This window comes from Vicia villosa, unplaced genomic scaffold (assembly GCF_029867415.1).
Source record: "Vicia villosa cultivar HV-30 ecotype Madison, WI unplaced genomic scaffold, Vvil1.0 ctg.001937F_1_1_3, whole genome shotgun sequence".
Lineage (NCBI taxonomy): Eukaryota > Viridiplantae > Streptophyta > Magnoliopsida > Fabales > Fabaceae > Vicia > Vicia villosa.
Genome location: NW_026705783.1, coordinates 90,705 through 114,007, shown reverse-complemented (window position 1 = coordinate 114,007; position 23,303 = coordinate 90,705). Strand labels below are relative to the sequence as shown.

The 23,303-nt window shown below is 34.9% G+C and overlaps 1 protein-coding gene across 1 annotated transcript; it reads right to left on the bottom strand.

Annotated features, from left to right (window-relative positions):
* Window positions 1-10,978: 10,978 nt before the first annotated feature.
* Window positions 10,979-16,832, bottom strand: LOC131637177 (cysteine-rich receptor-like protein kinase 10). The gene is made up of 7 exons (XM_058907766.1): window positions 15,203-16,832; window positions 14,678-14,785; window positions 14,396-14,517; window positions 14,107-14,317; window positions 13,723-13,957; window positions 11,442-11,595; window positions 10,979-11,351 (listed from the first exon to the last, which is right to left on the bottom strand). Exons 1-7 carry the CDS (start codon window positions 16,803-16,805, stop codon window positions 11,025-11,027), a joined length of 2,760 nt encoding a protein of 919 aa, XP_058763749.1. The 5' UTR covers window positions 16,806-16,832; the 3' UTR covers window positions 10,979-11,024.
* Between the last annotated feature and the right edge of the window lie 6,471 nt (window positions 16,833-23,303).

The window sequence follows — 23,303 nt, the reverse complement described above, 5'->3', positions numbered from 1 at the left end:
AGAAGATAGTGAGTTTGCATGGTGTTCCGGCTAGTATTGTGTCGGATAGAGATCCGAGATTTACTTCTAAGTTCTGGACAGGATTGCAGGAAGCCTTAGGTACTAAGTTGAGGTTGAGTTCTGCTTATCATCCGCAGACAGATGGTCAGACGGAGAGGACGATTCAATCGTTAGAGGATTTGTTGCGAGCATGTGTATTGGAAAAAGGTGGTGCTTGGGATAGTTACTTACCTTTGGTTGAGTTTACCTACAACAATATTTATCATTCGAGTATTGGTATGGCTCCGTTTGAAGTATTATATGGTAGGAGATGTAGAACAACGTTGTGTTGGTATGAATCTGGAGAAAATACGGTGGTTGGACCGGAGATTGTGCAACAAACTACAGAAAAAAATCAAGATGATTCAGGAAAAGATGAGAGCTTCTCATAGTCGTCAGAAAAGTTACCATGACAAAAGAAGGAAGGATATTGAATTTAAGGAAGGAGATCATGTATTCATGCGAGTTACTTCGATGACTGGTATTGGGAGAGCCTTGAAGTCGAAGAAGTTAACTCCGCGTTTCATTGGTCCATTTCAGATTACTAAGAAGATTGGGAAGGTTGCTTATCAGATTGCTTTACCGCCTGCACTCGCTAATTTGCATGATGTGTTCCATGTATCCCAGTTGAGGAAATACATTGCAGATCCGTCTCATGAGATTCGGGTAGATGATATACAGGTGCGAGAAAATCTAACTGTAGAGACATTACCTATGAGGATTGAAGATCGTAAAGTGAAGCAGTTGCGAGGTAAAGATATAGCAACGGTGAAAGTGGTTTGGGGAGGACCAGCCGGTGGAAATGTTACATGGGAGTTAGAGAGCCAGATGAAGGACTCTTACCCGGAACTTTTCGTCTAAGGTATGTTTTCAAGGACGAAAACTCTTATAGTGGGGGAGAGTTGTAACACCCATAATTTCAGTTTATTAATTTAATTTGGATTTAAATTAAATAATTGGAATTTTAGAATTTAAATTGGATTTAATTGGAAAATAATGGAGTAAGAGCTATTGGGCTTAAGGTGTGGTGATAGTAAAAGAGGGGTGCTAATTAGTTAGGCCTTTTACTAAGTTGTGGTTAATTTATTTTATTTTATTTTCATAAAATAAGAAAAAGGAACCATTTGGGGAGAAAGGAAGAACACGTGAAAAGAGCAAGAGAAGAGAAAGAGGCAAGAACGTGAAACCGGAAGGAGAGCGTTCAAGAAATTCATCGAGGTAAGGGGGGACTCTTCCTTTTAGTATCTCTTATGTGGTCTTAGGTGATAGGTAGATTGATGTATGGTTTGGTTCAATTAGATATTGGGATTGTTAGGTTAGGGTATTCTAATTGGATTGAATTGATGATAATTGTGTGAACTATTTGGTTAATAATGTGTTGTAATGATGTTTTATGGTGTACGATTGAATGTATGATGATTATATGCCTGTATGTGATGTCTGGAATCGTTTTTGGGTGAAAAGAAGGTGAAATCGCAGGGTCTGTCGCAGACTTGGGGTTTGCTGAAATCCCAGGTCCGCTGAGCGGAGGGGAGTCCGCTGAGCGGAGGTCCCAATGTAGTTCGCTTCTGTTTGACGTCGCTTAAGGTCCGCTGAGCGGGGGTCTGAAGGATTTCGCTTCTGCCTTGCTCCGCTGAGCGAACCTTGCTGTGTGTGAATTTTTCCAAACTTCGAAATAACGTATCTTTTGATCCGTGACTCGTTTCTTAGTGCCGTTTTGGGTGTTGGGCAAGTAATTAAATGTTTTATATGATGAATGATGATTATTGGTATTAGCCGACTTTATTTCTTTAAAAACTCGATTTAATTACTTGATGAGAATTGAACATTGTGTGCATAAGAGATAGGTGTGACAATGTGTTTGATGTGATGATGAATTGGTTGTGACTTGTTATTATAATTGTGATAGATGCATGACTACTTGAATGATGTTGAAAACATGTACATACTTATTCGGTGATGTGGTGTTGAGATGAGTTGTTCATCGTGATTCGGTGTGTTTTAAGTATGTTATATGTGTTTCATTCATTCATATGCATTGATGTTGGATCCCGATGATGGTTGGATCGTTGGTGGACATATTTCCCATTGTGTGGAAATTGTGTCGGTGGACCGTAACTCGATGAGGCGTAGATCGGTTAGGTGGATTGATTCCACGGTTTATTGGTACCACATGCATAGTGTCAGTTGTGTCATATGCATTTTGTCATAACATGATTGTATGGATTTTTGTAGTATGTGTTGTAATCTATTATTGTGTGAATTAATAATGGATGTGAAATATGAATATGTATAATTGGGTGAACGGTATATTATGATGCTTGTTGCTTATGAATTGCATAATATTTACTAATTGAGAATGAGACTCACCCTTACATGTTGTCATTTTCAGATTGAGGAGTAGCGGCATTAGTGCTTGGTGAGGATGACTCATAGATTTTATCCGTTTATGTTGGGTCGTGTCGGTCATGCTCTGATCTGTAACACTGGGAAACGACAGTTATAGAGTTTTTATGAAATGAACCTACTTCATTTTGTGTTGGATTATGATTCCATTGGATGTATTTGATAATGTTTCTTATTCCGCTGTGATAAACATGATTACGATTTGGTGAACCGTTTCCTAATGAAGCATGACTTGACCATGATTGGTTTATTTATTTTAAATAATTGTGGCACCCTTGTGTTTATGTTTTACTCTGATATAATTGCTTAAAAATTGCCGCGGGGTTTAGAAGGGTGTTACACAGTCTAGAAGATATTTATGTTATGTTTATGTTTATATTTTGAAGAAGATGTTTTTATGGTGTTTTATAACCATCATGTCATGTGTATTGTAATGTAATGAATGGATCAATTACTATTTTGATATATAATGACTGCAATGTACTACATATGTAATGAGATGTTTGCAATTACTCTTTAGTGAAATATGTTTGCATTTCTAAATATATATCTATCACAATTATGCAGAAGCATAGGTCATAATTTGTCCAATTAATAGGCCACTTTATGTAAAAGTTATAGGAGATGTTCTGTCCAAATTATAGGTCATACCAAATAGGTCACCTTATGTCAAAGTTAAAGGGCACCTTATGTCAAAGTTATAGGTCACTTATTTAATGAACCAAATTATAGGTCATACTAAATTATAAAACATTGTGTTGGAACACATTTGGTTCTGCAACTATATTGTAGTTTTGATGATAGCAAAGTGTACATTGTCTAGAGAATAATTTTGTACTCTAATTATTTGTTTAGTGCGCATATTCTGAAATATAGAATTTGGACTCTAGACTAGCAAGTTTTGAACTCTAAACCGTTGAAGTTATGGGCTCTGAACAAGCAACTCTAATCTTCGAACATCAAACACACTCTAAACCTTTGAAGAATACAAAGATGTGTTTACTAAGAAAATATGCATATGAGCTATCAAGTCATTACTTCTAAAATTATCCATCCAGATCTACTCTGATAATGACTCTGAAGCTTCAAGACTTTGATAATTCAAGCTTATGTTATCTCAGGCCTTAGCTCATCTAGACTCTGAAGTCTCAATTTCAACTAGGCACTGAAGAAAAGCTCTGATATTAGATCAAGCTTCATCATTCCTTATACGAATCCTCTGGATTAGTATCTTTTGAATGGAGAAAAGTGTGAATATAGTACAAAGTCAATTGTTCCCTCTACTATGCTATAAATCAGAAAAGTATTGTAATATTCGTCATCTTTTCAACAACTTTTGCTTTTCTCTATGGTAGTCATTAAAGAAAATAAATTTCATCTTTACGCTCCAGTGGATCTATTCTTCATCATCTATATATGGATATTTTATAAGATTGGAAAAAGCGACGAATTGATTTGAAAGAAAAGAAATAAGAAGATTCAAGATAGTATGAAATAAACCCAAAAAGAAGAAAGCAAGAACACCAAAAAGATTCAAACACTTAAAGCATTTAATCTTCAAATGATTTAAGTGTAATCCTTTTATCTTAATTTTTTGTGCAATCTGCTTATTGTAGAAGTAATTCTGTAAACACACAAGCTTTTTTTCTAACTTTTGGTTTATTTCCTTGAGTGACTAAGTATTAGTCAGATTATTTGATAAGTCTTTGAGTTGTAACTCCTTTAGGGACTAGGGTATAGTCCAAATCCTTGAGAAGACATTGAATGTGGTGTTTGTGAAAGAAAATAAAACACATTTAACATGCCACGTAAACCTGCGTTAGTGAAAATTAATGGGAAACCAATTATATGGACACAAAAGTTTGTCAAGAGGTTGTTTAAAGAAAAAATTTAAAAGACTAAAATTAAATATTGACATATTTATGAGAACTTTTTACGTATTTAACCCAAATAATTTGACTATTTAATATAACAACTTATTTCTATATTTACTTATTCAAGAATTAACCAATTAATTAGAATTGTGATTCTATCTCTCGATGAGTTTCTATCAAGATAAAGAAGAACACCATGTATATCAAAATGCAATAGTATTAATATGTGCAGTTTGTGTAGGTCTCATTCTGAAAGTAATGACCACCTTTTCTTCGATTGCATTTTTGCTCTTGAGATTTGAAATTGATTGGCCATTACTTTTAATTCAAATCTTTTAGTCTTTTCAATGCAAGATCTTTCGAGTTTTAATATTGCTGGTCGTTCCTCCTGCCATGCAAAAAAAATCATCCTGCCTGTTTTTGTTAATATCATAGATGAAATCTGGAGAGCTAGGAACAATCTAAGATTCAATGAGTTCATTGCTCCCTGGAAGACTTGCATTGTGTCAGCTCATTCGAAGGTCTCTATGGCGGGAAGATTGATCAAGCTGGAGGCTCGGGTTAGTATTTAGATAATTAACAGATAATAAAGAAGAAGATATTGACTAATATGCCAGCTGTATTTCTAGTTTGGGTGTTAGTTAGTTATATTTTCAGTTAGGTTTGTTACACTTCTTAGCCTACTATATATAGTGTAACCATTGTAACTGATTGGACTCACTCAATGAATAACAGAATTGTTTTCTTCTTCATTCAACTTCTTCGTTTTCACGTTGATAGTAAGCAACTCAAGGTTTCAATCAATGGAGTTCACCATTGCTTAGATGGTATCAGAGCAGGTTCGACCTGCTCTGTTTCCGCTGCGTACGATTGTTGAATCTTGTTCTTCTTCCTCATTGAAGTTCTACCTTCAGTGATTGATTCTTCTTGAATCAGGTTTGCATTTGATTCTTCTTGAATCAGTTTTATATTTGATTCTTTTGTGATTGATTCTCCTTGAATCAATTTTGTATGTTTCGATTCTTTCTCGAAACTGTAGTCTTGATTCCATTCCTTATTTCGATTCTTTCTCGAAATAGTTTGTTATAGTCTGTTATTCATTGTTCTTGAACCCTAACCATGACGAGAGGTGGTGGTGCTAGTAGTGGTGTTCAAGCTATTGATACTCTTGATCCATATTATGTTCATCCATCAGAAAACTCTGGGACTGTGTGTGTGACACCAGTGCTATCGGGGGAAAATTATCATGCTTGGTCTATGAAAATGAAGAGAGCATTAGCGATGAAGAACAAGTATCAATTTGTTGATGGATCCATAGAAGTTCCAGATGTTAATGATCTCAATTTCAGAGCATGGCAAAGATGCAATAATCTGGTGCATACTTGGATTATCAATTCTATCAATCCATCAATTGCACAAAGTGTTGTGTTTATTGATAATGCAATTGACATGTGGAATGATCTCAAAGATAGGTTTATGAGAGGTGATAGAATTCGTGTTGCTCAGTTGTATCAAGAAATTTCGAATCTGAAACAAGGAACAAACAAAGTTTCAGATTATTTTACTGCATTGAGAAGTCTTTGGGAAGAATTTGATCAATACAGACCTATGCCTAACTGTACCTGCAGAGTAGCTTGCACATGCTTAGCTATGAGGGATAGTCGAGCTTATAGAGCTGAAGACAGAATCATTCAATTTCTAATTGGGTTGAATGAAGAGTATCATGGAGTAGTTTCTCAGGTTTTGCTAATGGATCCCTTGCCTCAGATAAACAAAGTCTTTTCTATGGTGATGCAGCAAGAAAGAAAGATATGTGGAGGTGTCAGCATTGGAAATAGTTCTATTGATGATAATTCAGGCATGGTGAATGCAGCAGAATCCAATAAGTAGCCAGGCAATGGAAGAGGTAGAGGGACCTTCAATGGAGGTGGCCAAAGGGGAGGTCATGGATCAGGCAGAGGAAGAGGAAATGTTAAAGTCTGTACCTATTATGGAAAAACAGGTCACATAATAGATAGTTGCTATAAAAAGCATGGATATCCACCAAGTTTTGGAAGAGGAAGTGGAAATAATTCCTATGCAAATCAAGTAGCTGCAGAAGAACCAGCTACTAAATGCACTAATGAAGCTTCTACAAGTGACAACATGACTCTTACTAAAGAGCAATATCAGAACCTAATGAATTTGCTTGAGAGGAGCACCAGCTCTGTCAACTTAACAAAAGGAGGTAACTCTTTCCTTGCTAATTTTAGATGCAGTAGTAAGTCCAATTGGATTATGGATACTGGGGCCACACACCATATTTGTCAGGATCTTAATTGGTTTGTGACATATGGTGATATTAAACCTTTAATTGTTAATCTACCTAATGGAAGTTCTATAACTTCAAAAGTGTGTGGTAGTGTGAAACTGTCCAGCCAGCTTACCATAGAGAATGTCCTTTACTTGCCTCAATTTGAAGTAAACTTGATTTCAGTTTCAAAACTATGTGCAGACCAAGACTGTCAAGTTGTTTTTGAGACTAATCAATGTGTGATACAGGCAAAGAAGGATTTGAAGAGGATTGGTTTGGCTAAAGCAGTTGATGGTCTCTACTACTTAGGAGCTAATGAGCCACATAAGGAGATCAAGTGTGCAGGACAAGTTTCAAGCATTGCAGTCAATAGAAATAAGATAGACAATGGAGTTTTATGGCACTTGAGGCTAGGAGATTTATCTTTTGATAGAATGAAATGTATGAAAGGTGTATATAGCTATATTTCTGATAGTGTGCATAGTGCTTGTGATGTATGTCATCTATCTAGACAGAAAATATTGCCATTCCCAATCAGTAATAAAAATGCTTCTCATGTGTTTGAGCTCATACATTTAGATATTTGGGGTCCTTTCAACACTGTTTCTGTCCATGGTTTTAAATATTTCCTGACTATTTTGGATGATTATAGTAGGCATGTTTGGGTTGTCATGATGAAATCCAAATCAGAAACTTCTCAAAGAGTTAAAGAGTTTGTTTCAGTGGCAGAGAATCAGTTTGAGAAAAGAATAAAAACCATTAGAAGTGATAATGGTCTAGAGTTTCTAATGTCATCTTACTATGCTTCTAAGGGTATAATACATCAGAGGAGTTGTGCTTATACCCCACAACAAAATGGCAGGGTGGAGAGAAGGCACCAACATATCCTGAATATAAGCAGAGCTCTTATGTTTCAGGCTGGATTGGCAAAGAAATATTGGTCCTATGCAGTGCTACATTCAGTGTTTCTTATGAATAGAATCCCCACTAAACTGCTTCACAATAAATCTTCCTATGAGCTCATGTACAATGAGTTGCCTAATCTCACTTCTTTGAGAGTTTTTGGATGCCTTAGCTATGCCTCTACTCTACCAGCTCATAGACACAAGTTTGACCCTCGAGCAAGGAAATGTGCTTTCCTGGGATATAAGTCAGGTATGAAGGGTTTTGTCCTTCTTGATCTTTCTAATCATGAAATTATTGTTTCTAGAAATGTTAAATTCTTTGAGCTAGAATTCCCATGGCATGCTAATTCTACAGACACACCTCATCAAATTTATGTTCCTTCACCTACTGAGAATTTGACTCCTATTGATCCTAGTCCTCATGATAATATGAACATCTCTGATATACATGTTGAATCTCCTCTATTTAGTGATTCTCCTACAGTTGAATCTGAATCTTTAGACCACACTGATTCCACACAACCTATTGTGCCTAATAGAAATATCAGTCCCTTAGAATCTCCTGCTCCTATTGCTCTTAGAAAATCTAGCAGAAATGCTGCTCCCCCAGCACATTTGAAAGATTACATTTGCAGTTCTAACACTGCTTCTTCATGTCAGTATCCTATCCAAGACTATCTATCTTGTTCTAACATTTCCCCATCGCATCAAGCCTATATACTAGCCCTAGCATCTGAAACTGAACCTGCAAACTATTCTATAGCTTCTAAAGATCCTAGGTGGATTCAGGCTATGGAAAGTGAAATTGATGCCCTACATAGCAACAACACTTGGGAATTTGTGGATCTTCCCCCAAATACATCTACTATTGGTAGCAAATGGGTTTACAAGATCAAAAGGAAAGCGGATGGTTCCATAGAACGCTTCAAAGCCAGGTTGGTCGCTCAAGGGTTCACTCAGACTGAAGGCCTTGATTATTTTGAAACCTTTTCTCCAGTTTCCAAGCTCTCTACAGTCAGGGTTCTGCTTGCTCTTGCCTCTATTCACGGCTGGCATTTACATCAGCTCGATGTTAATAATGCCTTCCTTCATGGGGATTTACATGAGGCAGTTTACATGAAGATACCTCAAGGGGTTACTCCTTCTAAACCAGGGCAAGTCTGCAAGCTTATTAAATCTCTATATGGGCTAAAACAGGCAAGTAGGCAATGGTTTGAGAAACTTACCAAATTTCTTCATTCTCAAGGGTTTGTTCATGCTCATGCTGACCATACACTCTTCATCAAAGCTGATTCCACATCTTTCACAGCTCTCCTTGTGTATGTGGACGACATTATCTTGGCCGGTACCTCTTTGCAAGTTTTTGATGAGTTGAAAGTAGCCATGAACAAAGCTTTTCGCATAAAGGATTTGGGCCAACTGAAATTTTTTCTTGGACTTGAAGTGGCTCGATCCTCCTCTGGTATAACATTGTGCCAACGGAAGTATTGTTTAGACCTTTTGAAAGATGCAGGTCTCATTGGTTGTAAACCCGTATCGACACCTTTGGACAGTACCACACGCTTGTCACATGATTCTGGTTCAGCTTTTGCTGACATAACTGCCTATCGTAGACTTGTTGGACGTCTAATCTACTTGACAACAACACGTCCTGACATTGCTTTTGCAACACAGCAACTCAGTCAATACATGAGTGCTCCTACTGAATCACATTACAAAGCAGCTTTACGCGTTCTTCGATATCTCTAAAGATCCCCCGCTCGTGGCATATTTCTATCTCACTCCTCTGAACTTCAAATTCTTGGTTTTAGTGATGCTGATTGGGGTGGCTGCATTGATACACGCAGATCTGTTTCCGGTTATTGCTTTTTCATAGGCAAGTCGTTGGTCTCTTGGAAATCAAAGAAGCAAGTGACTGTAAGTTGTTCATCTGCCGAGGCTGAATATCGGGCACTAGCTGCTGCTACTCGTGAACTTCAATGGATGTGTTTTCTTCTCCAAGATCTCAAACAACAACCGTCTCGTCTTCCTGTTCTCTACTGTGATAATCAAAGTGCTTTGCATATCTCGTCCAATCCTGTTTTTCACGAACGTACTAAGCACTTAGACATTGATTGTCATCTTGTTCGAGAAAAACTTCAGGCTGGTCTCATGCGCCTCTTGCCGGTTCCTTCCCATGCACAGGCTGCGGACGTGTTTACTAAGGCCCTTGGTCCTAAACCATTCTTCAGTTGTTTGTCCAAGCTTGCCTTGGTAGATATCTACCAACCTCAAGCTTGTGGGGGGGTAACAGATAATAAAGAAGAAGATATTGACTAATATGCCAACTGTATTTCTAGTTTGGGTGTTAGTTAGTTATATTTTCAGTTAGGTTTGTTACACTTCTTAGCCTACTATATATAGTGTAACCATTGTAACTGATTGGACTCACTCAATGAATAACAGAATTGTTTTCTTCTTCATTCAACTTCTTCGTTTTTACGTTGATAGTAAGCAACTCAAGGTTTCAATCAATGGAGTTCACCATTGCTTAGAATAATCTTATTTGATTTTGCTCACCATACTTCACACCCCATAACTGTTTGATAAAATGTCTCTACTAAATTTTCACTCAGTTTTGGCTTAATGAGTTAATGCCTCTTTTTACTGCCATCTTGATAGCAAATAAGCCAAATTAGTTTTACCAACAATGTTGTAATGTTAAATTAGTAGTCTAATAAAATTGTAAAAACAATGCCTTTTGGTTTATGCAGGTACAAATATAATGATTCTCCAACTATGACTTTCAAGTAAGCGTCCGCGGTTCAAGTTAGATGGCAAAAATCAGTATGTATATGTTTTATCCATTCCAATTTGCACATATTTGTCACTATTGCATTTTGATATAGTGTTTATTGAATTTCATTTTCATTGTCATTGTCGTTATCTTGACATCGTCATAATCAACATCTTTTTGTTTTTTCGATAATTTCCTTTATGACAAATACTCCAAAACTAGAAAATATTACAAATTAGCTAAAATACACCAAAATCATCTATTGGGAGAGAATAGAGAAACTCATTGAGAAATAGAGAATCACAAATATTCTAATGGGTTGTTACTTGTTATATTAGTATTTTATCCTTGGCCAGAGTTCGAAACACAGTACTTTAACTCCTCCAACTTCTTGAGCCATTAACACAATGGGTTGATCTATTCAACCCTCAATTTCAATTAAATATTAAATAGTTCAATTATTCAATTAATGATATTTTAAGTATGTAATATCATGCCATTAAAAAAAAAGTCATGTCACACTTGCCATGTGGACTTCAATTAGACATATGTCACTATAGTTAAAAAAAGGTAAAATTAGTAAGCGAAATTATGTAGCGATGAAAGTTTGAAAAAATTATTGTGGAGTCTAAAAACAAAAGTTGATATATTTATAGAAAAGGAAAACATATTTAGTCGTATTTATAAAAATTCACTAAAAACAAGTATATGCTTAATGAAACTGAATTAACCTATTGTCGAGGATAAAATTCACTTATAGACATCTCGTTAACGGAATATGATACAAAATTGTTGGCAGAACTTGATTCCATTTGTGCAGTTACTTCTTGATTCATTCTGCTGTGTATGAAAAATGCTGGTTCTTGTGGTGATGGCAATTCTGGTGAATGACTGTTGAGATATGAAACAACCGTTGATATTGTTGGTCTGACATTTGGATTTTCTTGAACACATAACAAACCAATCTGTATGCACTTAATAACTTCAATAAAAGAATAATTTTCTATTTTTGAATCCAATATGATTAATGGAGTTTCATTTATCCACTGTCTCCATACCTGTAGAATTTATCAAATTAAATAATCAAATCATCAAGTTTTTCTCAATTTCAACAAATTTCAAGTGACTAACTAGGTTAACATACTCACATAACTTGTGAGGCCTTCGGCAATATGATGTGGATCGTAAGGACTTATATTTCTTTTTCCAGTAATAATCTCTAAAACAATGACACCAAAACTAAAAACATCTGACTTCTCTGAAAATTGTCCAAACATTACATATTCTGGAGACATGTAACCCCTATGAAAAGAAAGTTTAAGTTAGAAAGAAATAAAGCTTATGAATGAAAAAAAAAATAGAGGGTTAAACATGGTTTTTTGTTCTTATAAATATGTCAACTTCGGTTTTTAATCGCTACAAAAATTTCCTTCAAACCACTGTCTTGTTAGCGCAACAATCGGGGGAGGGTCGAGTTCGGGAGCATTGTTAATTTCCGGGACATTCCTTCGAGCAACACACCTTTGTGGGAGAGACACCACTTCTCCACCTAAAACCTTAAGGTTTTAGGTGGAGAAGTGGTGTCTCTCCCACAAAGGTGTGTTGCTCAAGTGGAATGTCCCGGAAATTAACAATGCTCCCGAACTCGACCCTCCCCCGATTGTTGCGCTAACAAATGGTATCAGAGCCTTTGGTTCGAGAAAGGGACCGGCTTACTTGTATCGAAAGTATCTCCACATGGTCGTTGGTATGTGTTCCGCATGTGTGTAGAGTGTCCCGTGTGTCCGGCGGTACAAGTGTCATGGAGGGGGAGCATTGTAGACTCACACTTGAGGGGGAGTGTTGAGAATAATGCAAGTGTGAGTGTGGATAATAGTCCCACATTGGAAATGCATGTGGTGACTTGAGCATATATAAGTGGGAGAATCCACTCACCTATCACCTTAAGGTTTTAGGTGGAGAAGTGGTGTCTCTCCCACAAAGTGTGTTGCTCAAAGGAATGTCCCGAAATTAATAATGCTCCCGAACTCGACCCTCCCCCGATTGTTGCGCTAACAAATGGTATCATGAGCCTTTGGTTCGAGAAAGGGACCGGCTTACTTGTATCGAAAGTATCTCCACATGGTCGTTGGTATGTGTTCCGCATGTGCGTAGAGTGTCCCGTGTGTCCGGCGGTACAAGTGTATGTGGAAGTGGAGTTTCCACATGGAGGGGGAGCATTGTAGACTCACACTTGAGGGGGAGTGTTGAGAATAATGCAAGTGTGAGTGTGGATAATAGTCCCACATTGGAAATGCATGTGGTGACTTGAGCATATATAAGTAGGAGAACCCACTCACCTATTACCTTAAGGTTTTAGGTGGAGAAGTGGTGTCTCTCCCACAAAGGTGTGTTGCTCAAGTGGAATGTCCCGGAAATTAACAATGCTCCCGAACTCGACCCTCCCCCGATTGTTGCGCTAACAAAATTCTCAACACTCCCCCTCAAGTGTGAGTCTACAATGCTCCCCCTCCATGACACTTGTACCGCCGGACACACGGGACACTCTACGCACATGCGGAACACATACCAACGACCATGTGGAGATACTTTCGATACAAGTAAGCCGGTCCCTTTCTCGAACCAAAGGCTCTGATACCATGACACTTGTACCGCCGGACACACGGGACACTCTACGCACATGCGGAACACATACCAACGACCATGTGGAGATACTTTCGATACAAGTAAGCCGGTCCCTTTCTCGAACCAAAGGCTCTGATACCATTTGTTAGCGCAACAATCGGGGGAGGGTCGAGTTCGGGAGCATTGTTAATTTCCGGGACATTCCTTCGAGCAACACACCTTTGTGGGAGAGACACCACTTCTCCACCTAAAACCTTAAGGTAATAGGTGAGTGGGTTCTCCTACTTATTCCACCTAAAACCTTAAGGTAATAGGTGAGTGGGTTCTCCTACTTATATATGCTCAAGTCACCACATGCATTTCCAATGTGGGACTATTATCCACACTCACACTTGCATTATTCTCAACATGTCTTTCGTTTTTAACTCTAGTAGCATGTGTCTTATGCAAGTGCCACGTGCCTGCTACAAATGGTGGGTTAAACATATCCAACTTATTTGTCCTCCCTACTTAAAATATCATTAATTTAATCTTTAATAATTCAAATTTCAAAAGATCATTAAAGATTAAATGACTAATTTATTAAAACTAATATTTTAAGGCAAAATACAATGTCTCGTCATAAAAAAATCACTTCCCACACGAGCTTTCATTGGACATGTTTTATTATAATTAAAAAAAAACAAAATATTTGAGAGACAAATATATTTGAAGGTCATTTTTGTTGGAAATAAAAATGAGAATATTTTTAGGGACGAAATGCATATTTGACTAAAAAAATATAGATAATAGTTTAAAACTTACCAAGTTCCAGCAATTTTGTTTGTATGTCCACGATCTTCATTTATTTGAACCATTCTAGCCATGCCAAAATCTGATATTTTAGGATTCATATTTTCATCTAATAGAACATTACTTGGTTTAAGATTCCGATGTATGACTTTGAGACGAGAATATTCATGCAAATAAAGAATTCCTAAAGCCGTTCCTCCAATAATTTTGTAACGTGCATCCCAACTTAAACATTGTTGTTGAGTATCTGCACATTTTATTGAATGAATCATAAACTAAAAGAGATATGTTTTGTAATCAACCACTTGTATTAGTTTAAGATATAGTGCATAAAGTTAAAAGCATGGATAACTTTTCAAATTAACTAATAAAAGAGGTGTAGTTGAAATGTCATACCAAATAATAAGTAATCAAGGCTCCCATTTGGCACATATTCATAAATAAGAATCTTCTCTTTGTCTTCTAGGCAAAAGCCTATTAATGCCACGAGATTTCTTTGTTGTAACTTGGCTATCAATAAAATTTCATTCTTGAACTCAACTATGCCTTGATTTGAACTTGATGAGAGTCTCTTAACAGCTACGTGTCTTCCATCAGAAAGAATTCCCTAATTAGAAAACAAACCATCATTTATGCAAATAACTGTCATAAAGTAATATGAATAAACTTTGTCATGGTTGCTCACCTTGTAAACTTGTCCAAATCCACCTTCGCCAATCTTGTTTTCATGTGAAAAGTTGTTTGTTGCAGTTTTAATTATAGCCATTTCGAATTGCAAACCCTCTAAAGTGGTACTTTCATGACCAACTAGACAAATATGTTTGAATTGTTAAAAGAACTAGCAAATCTTCATGGAAGTTACAAATTAATTAACATATGAATTAATTGACTTTTTTTTTGTTAGCTGTTACAAAATTTCAATCAGAACACTTACAATTTTTTTTTAGAATTAAGGTTTTATAGCTGCTCTTTCTCGCTCTTTTCCTTAGCAAATAGCAGGAAAAAGCTAATAGTAATGTTGAAAGGATGGTCGGGACAACAACTACGATCGTTCGGAAGCTTCTTTTTTCATTTTCTGTACAAATGATGAACATGTGTTTCACATATACCAAAAAAATTTGTTAATCCATGATAGTCATAAAAATTCCTTACTACACCAGTAGTAAATAATGTTGCTCTAATGGTTAGAGATTCAATAGTTCAACCATAACTAGTTATTCATGTCTTTCCATATAAAGAGTAATGAAATGATAAATAGCAAAATACTACATATTGTCTTTATAACTTATCGTGATTCTTTATTTTTTGATTAATCTTTGGTTGAAAGGTTATTAAAACATAACGAAAAATTGTTTCATCCAAGAATTGTACCTAGGTACAGTTCAAACTATTTGATTCAATTTTAGTTAAAGTTTATTAGCCACTTGAATTCTATTACTTGTTTACTATTGAATGGAGTCATGGAAGATATATTAATTGAATGAAACTTCACCTTTAGTTGTTGGAGGAGGATTAACATGCCCAAACTCCTCTGCTTCATCACCATTGTTGTAGAATTGGGACAATCCAAACATCATATAGCAGCTTGGATATAGAATTTTCCCCTCGGGACTTGCCAAACTATTCCAAGGAATTTCGTTCTGGAAAATGCTTTGCAAGCAAGAGTCACAATCCTCATCAGACAGATCTGGTGTACACTGAGCTAGAGTGTAAATGGTTTGACGTTTATTTAATTTTACCGATGTTGTTTCATAATTCTTTATAGAACTATCTCCTGTCTGCAAATTTGGCACTTCAGATAAAATATCTGCAAGTTTCCAATTAGTGAAGCTTTGCAGCATGTTGAGGTGAGAAGTATTGGCCATATTGAATTGGTGAAATTTAGGTACGGTTGTATCAATATCTGAAATGAGAAAATGATAGGAATAACGGAGTAAGCATTTATCGTACCAAATTACAGCTTCACTGGAGGAAGGGCACTCTGATGATATTCTTTTGATTGCATATTGGACACATAACTGACACATGGTTGGGGAGAGGGATATATCACCACGACACATAAAGAGACCATGGAATGTGTCCACAGTCGTCTTGAAAAAACTAGTTTCGGTGGCATTTGAAGACAGAAAAGAGAATAATGTTGTGAGATGTAACTGAAAATCATAGTTCATGCTTTCATTGCTTGAGCAATTGTGGGAAAGATAAGAAAGATGCTGCGAGTATTTTGAATCAATTGTATTGGAAGCTGGGACAAGTTCTTGTGGGGTTGGAGCATTACTAGGGCGATAAAAAGGGTACAAATCATTTCTGATGTAACAACTGTAGGTTTCAGAGTTCCCTACTATTATATTGCTACTTTTACTTTCACAAGACTGAAGTAACCACTTTATGGTTCCATTCAGACATTTTCGACAATCTTGTGGTGACAGGTTAGGTGTGCACTGAGCTTGAAAATAAAGGGTTTGAAATTCAGATATAATTGCTTCCTTTGTAGCGTATTTCTTGACTCCAGTTGAAAAATTGGCTGCCTCATCTGCCACTCCATTCAAAGTTTCAGAAACTAAACCCTCAAGTATTGCCTGATTTGACATGTTGACAGAGGTGCAAGAGCTAGAATAGTGAATTAAGTCAGCAGTGGACAAGAATGAGTTGTTGGAATATCGGACCATGCAATTGTCATTGCTCATCACAACCTCTTTGGACAGGGAACAATCAGAGTTTATTACTGAGTCTGATAAATTGTAATGAGTCATATATGTAACACACTGACTACATAGATGAGCAGGGACATCACCCATGCACATAAACATACCATAGACTGTATTGGAGGAGTTGTTTATGTCTGCTACTGTGGTGCTGTAGAACTCTTTGTTGGCAGTAGCGTTGGAAGATAAATATGAGAGAAGGCTCTTGAGATTCAACTGAAACACACTATTTGGAGTAGTTTCATTGTTGTCTGAGCAAGACACCGATGGAATATCATCATCGTTCTTTGCTTTAGCAGTTGCAAAATTCATAAAGCAAACAAGAATAAGGAGAAAGATGGGTTGGAAAGACGTCCTGCTGTGTTTGTTAGTCTTTGATGACACTTCCATGATAGATGTAGCAATGCTGGTGCCTGCTATATGTTTTCTGTTTTTTATATATCACAATGGTTTAGATATATTTATGTAATTTTGAAGTGGAAGGGAAAGGTATATTTAATATTATGTGTTTGAAACTCAAATAAATATCCATTATTTGTCAAAATAGCTATTTACACGGTACATGAAAGTCTTTCCCATACTAGAAGCTCTTTTCCAAGGAAAGATTCTTCATGAAGCAGTTTATCATATGCTAATTAAAGGAGTTTATCATATGCAATTTATTTCACACTACAAAAAAATATGTTAGGCAATAAGGGAAGAGTCATCTAGTGGAGTTTCAAACCCCTTAAATAAACATAAATAATATTTGCATAAGAATCATTTTAAAAAGGTCAAAATTAAAAGTTTAAAAAATGTGTAAAATTATTGAAATATGGATTAAAACAATTTCTAATTATTTTTGTAATCTTACTATAGAATTTTGTTGTACATAATATCCAATTATTTAACTTCACATCATTTTTACAATATATGGTTTTTTTTTATTTGTTATATATAAAAAGACTCATTTTAAATATTTAACGTAAATGTTAATTAGTTCTTAATTCTATAGAGCAAACTTGAATATGTTATTTTGTAATATAAAATAAATATTTTATGCAAATTGATAATTAGCTCATAATTCTAAAGAGTAAATTTAATATTAGGGTTAAATGTGTGTGACTCACCGGTGAAAGTTTGAGTTTTGAGGGTGTGTTTCTCTCAAAGTCTCAAACTCAAATTCTGCTAGACATAAATTGTCTATTAAATATATATATATATATATATATATATATATATATATATATATATATATATATATATATATATAGAGAGAGAGAGAGAGGTTAAATATCATTTACCCCCTGCCAAATTAGCGAGATTCGGTTTTCCCCCTTATTAAAAAAAAATTTAGCCTTTGCCCCTTAAAAAAAAGACTCTCCAAAGGGAAACCTTATTGAGGGAGATTCCATCAGACCTGCCTACGTGTAATGGATCTTCTTGCTTATGTGGCTGTTTGTGACACGGTGGCAAGGTCTCCTCATATTTCTTCATCCTTATATACATAATCCCCCCTTGCAATGTTAGGGTTTAACATTGTTAGAAACTTGAAATGGGGAAGAAGAAGCGTGCTTGTAAGAATAAGGCTCCGGCACCGTCAAAGGCTAACAAACTGCCCTTACAGTCCAAGCAAAGGAAGAAAAAGGAAAAGGAGCCGGTAGAGTCCAAGCAGGAGAAGCAAGTCATGCATGCAAACAAGAACGAAGAAGAAGGAACCTTCGTTCGTGATGAGGAGGTATGTGTAGCTAGTTTTTCGTTTTTTCAGTTAAGATTAGGGTAAATGTTGGGTTTTTGTAATGTATGATTATTCTGATTTCAGTGTAACGATAAGTTCAATGATGTACTCCAATATGGTGGAGAGTTTGTGTTTCTGAACGACGGTCGTACGATTTATAGAGGTGGTATGTCGTTGTTAGTTTCGGAACTCCGTGTAGAAGAGTTTACATTGGATAGTATACATAGGTTGGTGATGGGTTGGGGTTACCGGGAAGTGACATATAGAATCTGGACTCTAATTCGTGAAATATGTGAAGATTATTTTCAGATTAGAAAGGATGACGATTGTTATGACTTTGCTGCATATAGATGTGCTAATCGAATAGATGGGGAACTTTTTATAGAGCATGATGTTGTAGATATGGGAGCAACAGTAAGACTTCCTAGGTGTGTTAATGAGGTTGGTGAGATGGAAGGAAGTGATGAAGATGAGGTTGAGGGGCTAGGTGATAGTGAAGATGAGAGGGTCACTGCACTTGTTGATGGTCTTGAAGGGGTAGATATAAGTTTACCACAGAAAGAGATCCCAAAGGTTGTTGAATATGTTAGTGTTAGTAAAGACAAACCTTGTGAGGAAGATGAATATATTAGTGATGAGTTAGAAAGTTCTGATCCTGATTTGTCTGATAGTGAGAAAGCTAAAGTCCAAAAGTTTGAAAAGTTCAAAAAGGAGCATTTAAATAAGGATTTTAAATTTCAGTGGGGTATGGAATTCAACTCCCTAGATGAATTTAGGTATGCCATACGTTAATGGTCTGTATTAAATGGCCTGCCAGACTTTGACTCTACCCAATGCTCTGCTGTGGATGGAACCTCACAAAGGAGAGGTAAGAAAAAGATGTCACCTACCAAGCCAATCAAGAGGAGGATAAGTGAAACACATAAGTTGTTTTGGTTTAAAAAACCAATCACTGGCCCAGGTGCTAACTCTGAAGAACCATTATCATTAACTGATGAAGAGAACAATGTTGAGTCAAGGCGTGGGAAGAAGAAATTGAAGAAGAAGTATTAAGTCATGATTATGTATAAGTCCTAGTTATGTATAATGCTAGTGAACTTCAATGTTTTGTTTATGTCATTTGTTTATGGTACAATGGTGATGTATCTTGGTACAATGTTGGTACAATGTTATGCATTTTGTCAGTTAAGTAATTTTATGGTACAATGGTTGTGTGAATGCTACATTATCAACCAAACTTTTCAACAAATTATAAAACTTTAATGAATCATACTAAATCACATTAATTGAACAACCAAAACACATTACTCCAGAATTCCTTCCATCAACTTAACCTTCATATTTGCCAATTCACAGTCCTTGCATAAATGTTCCGAACTGCTGATTTCATCATCCCAAATAAAAAACTCAACTATTCTCCATCTGCAATTACAAAACAACAATCTTAAATCCAACTTTCAGTAAACCCATTTAACAAAAAAATGAAATAACTAAAAACTTACTCCTGCATTCTTGCACTTCCAGAATTTCCGTCCGCGATTCTTCAACGTCTTAGCTACCCACGTCTTCATAGGACGACTGCATCCACATGTAGGGACCTTCAAATTCACGTTGGAGATGTAGGAATTGCTGCTACCGATACTTTTACTGGATTCCATTTCCACAGGTGAGGTTATAAAAGAAGAAAGGATGAAGCAACTGGAATCACGAAGAAGAGATTGTTTAACCCTAAAATTTGGGAATAAACCCACGTTGAAGGTGAAGAAATTGAAAGAGCAACAATGGATGAAATCAGAATGAATACCATCGTGAACCCTAAATCCTAAATTATATGAGGAGACCTTGTCACGGTGTCACAAACAGCCACATAAGTAAGAAGATCCATTACACGTAGGCAGGTCTGATGGAATCTCCCTCATTAAGGTTTCCCTTTGGAGAATTTTTTTTTTAAGGGGCAGAGGCTAAATTTTTTTTTAATAAGGGGGAAAACCAAATCTCGCTAGTTTGGCAGGGGGTAAATAGTATTTAACCCTATATATATATATATATATATATATATATATATATATATATATATATATATAAGGGTTAAATATCTTTTCGGTACTTATAAATATCTCAAAATTTATTTGTAGTTTCTATAAAAAAAAATATATTTTGATCCTTTTAAAAGTTTTACTGTAATTTTAGTCTTTGTTATTTTCTAAAATTTTGAAAATTATTTTATTACTCTTTAATTTTTAAATATTTGATTAAATTTTTTTGTAGATGTTTATAATACTATAAAATATTTATTTATCAAAATTTAGAATTTTTTTAAAATGAGAAGAATTAAATATGAATTTTTTAAATTTTAAAAGATAATAATAAAACTAATGAAAATCTCGACTTAAAAATCAAATTTTGAGTTATTTTTTCAAAGAACTTTTTATAACGTTTTAACATGTTTGTACAAGAATCATTTAAAAATACAGAGTAGTTTAATAATATGGACTAAAACTACAAAAATAATAATTTTGTAGATATTAAAACATGCCATTTTTTTTATATGGACCAAACATATTTATAAAACATATATAAACTTTAATATTATTATAAAAAAATTAATTCTAAAGAGCAATCTTGTACAACAAAAATAATATATTCATACATAAAACACAATTGTGAGATTCAAAGTTCATGCTATTAACATTTAACTTATGGGTGTTCAAAACCAAATTAGAAAACTACAAACTAAACCAAATTGAAACCTCAAAAAATCACATTTAGTTATGATTTGTTTGGATCATCTTTTAACAAAACGCTTGGTTCGGTTCGATTTGTGGTTTGTATTTTGTAAATCAAACAAAACCGAATCAAACCGCATTATATTATAACCTAACTTTTACTTAACTCACATTCAACCCAAACTTAAACATATTATACTTTAACCTTGTGATCACGAACAATTTTCTCGTCCTTACACATATGATTTTAATCCCGATTTTCTCGAATCACTAATAGCATTATCGCGCCTTCTTTGTCACATACATCTTCTCTCTTCTTCTCTAATCTCTACTCTCTTATATTATTTTTTTCACCTTCTCATTTTTATGCAAACGTTCCCTATTTCAGTTTCGTTTTTATCGCACTTTTAATCTCTTAACTCTTTTTTTTTCATCTTTACTAATTTCTCGTCTCTTCTATTTTTTTGTTTTATTATAATAATTTATATTGATTTATACTATTATTTTCAGTTTATTATTTCACTTTTGTCTAATTTAATTCTTACATATTAAATGGAAAGTTGTTGTCAAAATATGACGAGTTTTGTTGTTATTTAATTTGATAGTGTATGAATGTCTAAATACAAAGTTATGTTGTCATATATATGCATGTATTTGCAAAAAACCGAACAAACCGAATCGAACCAAACCGCATTGATTTGGTTTAATTTGGTTCGTTTATTTTAAAAAATCAATCGAACCAAACCAAATCGCTTAATTTTTTCTATTGCGGTTTAGATGATTTTTTTCGTCAAAACCGTCCAAACTACAATAACAACCCCTAATTCAACGTAACAATAATAACTTTTAAAGTTAAAATATGATTTGCTGACAAATTTAAGTAGTTTTTATTTCAATGGGACGTGAGTTTCCTTGAATTTGCGATATATCTCGCATGGGAATGACATTCTTGATAATTATTGGTGATATTAGTATTTAAACTAATTTCGACAGCAGTAGAGACTTGGGAATGGTATTGAGTATTTAAATTTTAATGTCAAAAGAAGATGAAGGTTAGGCGTGAGGAATGCACGAAGGAAAAAAAAACATCCAACTCTAGAAGGCATTCAATAAAATAAAAAATAAGTACACTATTTATTTTATTTTATTAAACTCGCAAAAAAAAAACATCCAGCTCTAGAAGGCATTCAATAAAATAAAAAATAAGTACACTATTTATTTTATTTTATTAAACTCGCAAAGTATTACACCCCGAACTAGGGCTGATATGTTGGAAATTTTTTTTAATTAATCAAGACTTTATTATGAACTCATACTTAATTCATGATGAAATATAAAGCGGAAGCGTACCTTTAGGATCCATGAAGTTTTAATGAGAAGAAGATGATCTTGATAGGAAAATGACCTTCCAATTGTAGATTCCTTAATTCCTTAGTTTCTCTTTCAATGGGATAAAGAGAATAAATATTTTATGATATTTTTCTTGTGTCGTGTCTACAATTGGGGACCATAACCCCTTATTTATATGAATTACATGCCCTTTCATAAAGAGTCATGCCTATTCAAGTTTAGAATCTCATGCCCTTCCATGAAGGGTCATAATTATTCAAGTTTTCTTATTCCAATTTTACCCATCACAAATAATAGAAATAAGACTTTTGGTATCTACACAATATTGATAATTACATCCTTAGCCATAAATTTTACATTAAATAGATCACTTTAATTTGGCTAATTAAATAATGGTCCTAACACATTAATTTATTACATGTATGACCCCAAAAAATTCTAACAATCTCCCACTGGTCATATATGTATCCTTATAAATGTGTTAGACTTTATGAGCTCAAAAATTTCCATTATAAACATGGGACATATCCCCATCTCGTCCATTAATTACATCAATATATAGGACCAAAGCGGTTTTCATTATATCAGTCATAATTAAACCCATCAATGATCACAAATATAAACGCAACTAAATGACATAGATTAATCATGAAATGTGCAGCATGAAAATCACATGAAGGTGATCAATACATGTCAATTTTCAACTGGTCCTCTTTACTTTAATAAAATTAATATTATCATACAAAGTGCAATAAACTGAATAACTAAACTTTATTTCTGATCAGAACGTAATATGAATATACTATCAAACATAGAACATAATTGATAACAATGACTAACTCCCACTAAACCAAAGAATCCTCTAATTCTATAACACCCATGTGAGCAGTTTGCTCATGAAAGACCTTGTGGGTGGAAGCCCCTTTGTCATGGAGTTTGTCCTTAAATGTTCTATAAAAATTTGTCCACTTTGTACTCTCTCCTTTTGTCAATTATAGTTTATCTTAAATTAACCAAATTGTGCAGGAAGAGATATTAATACCAAATGCATGAGTAAATTATCCGACAACTAAAGATTTTGTGCCATAAATTTGT

Coding starts and splice junctions, on each gene's coding strand:
- LOC131637177 (XM_058907766.1), bottom strand. CDS start 16,805: ATGGAAGTGTCATCAAAGACTAACAAACACAGCAGGACGTCTTTCCAA. Junction 14,786..15,202: donor TCCTCCTCCAACAACTAAAG/GTGAAGTTTCAT, acceptor TCATTTGTACAG/AAAATGAAAAAAGAAGCTTC. Junction 11,596..13,722: donor AACAAAATTGCTGGAACTTG/GTAAGTTTTAAA, acceptor TTCTTTTCATAG/GGGTTACATGTCTCCAGAAT.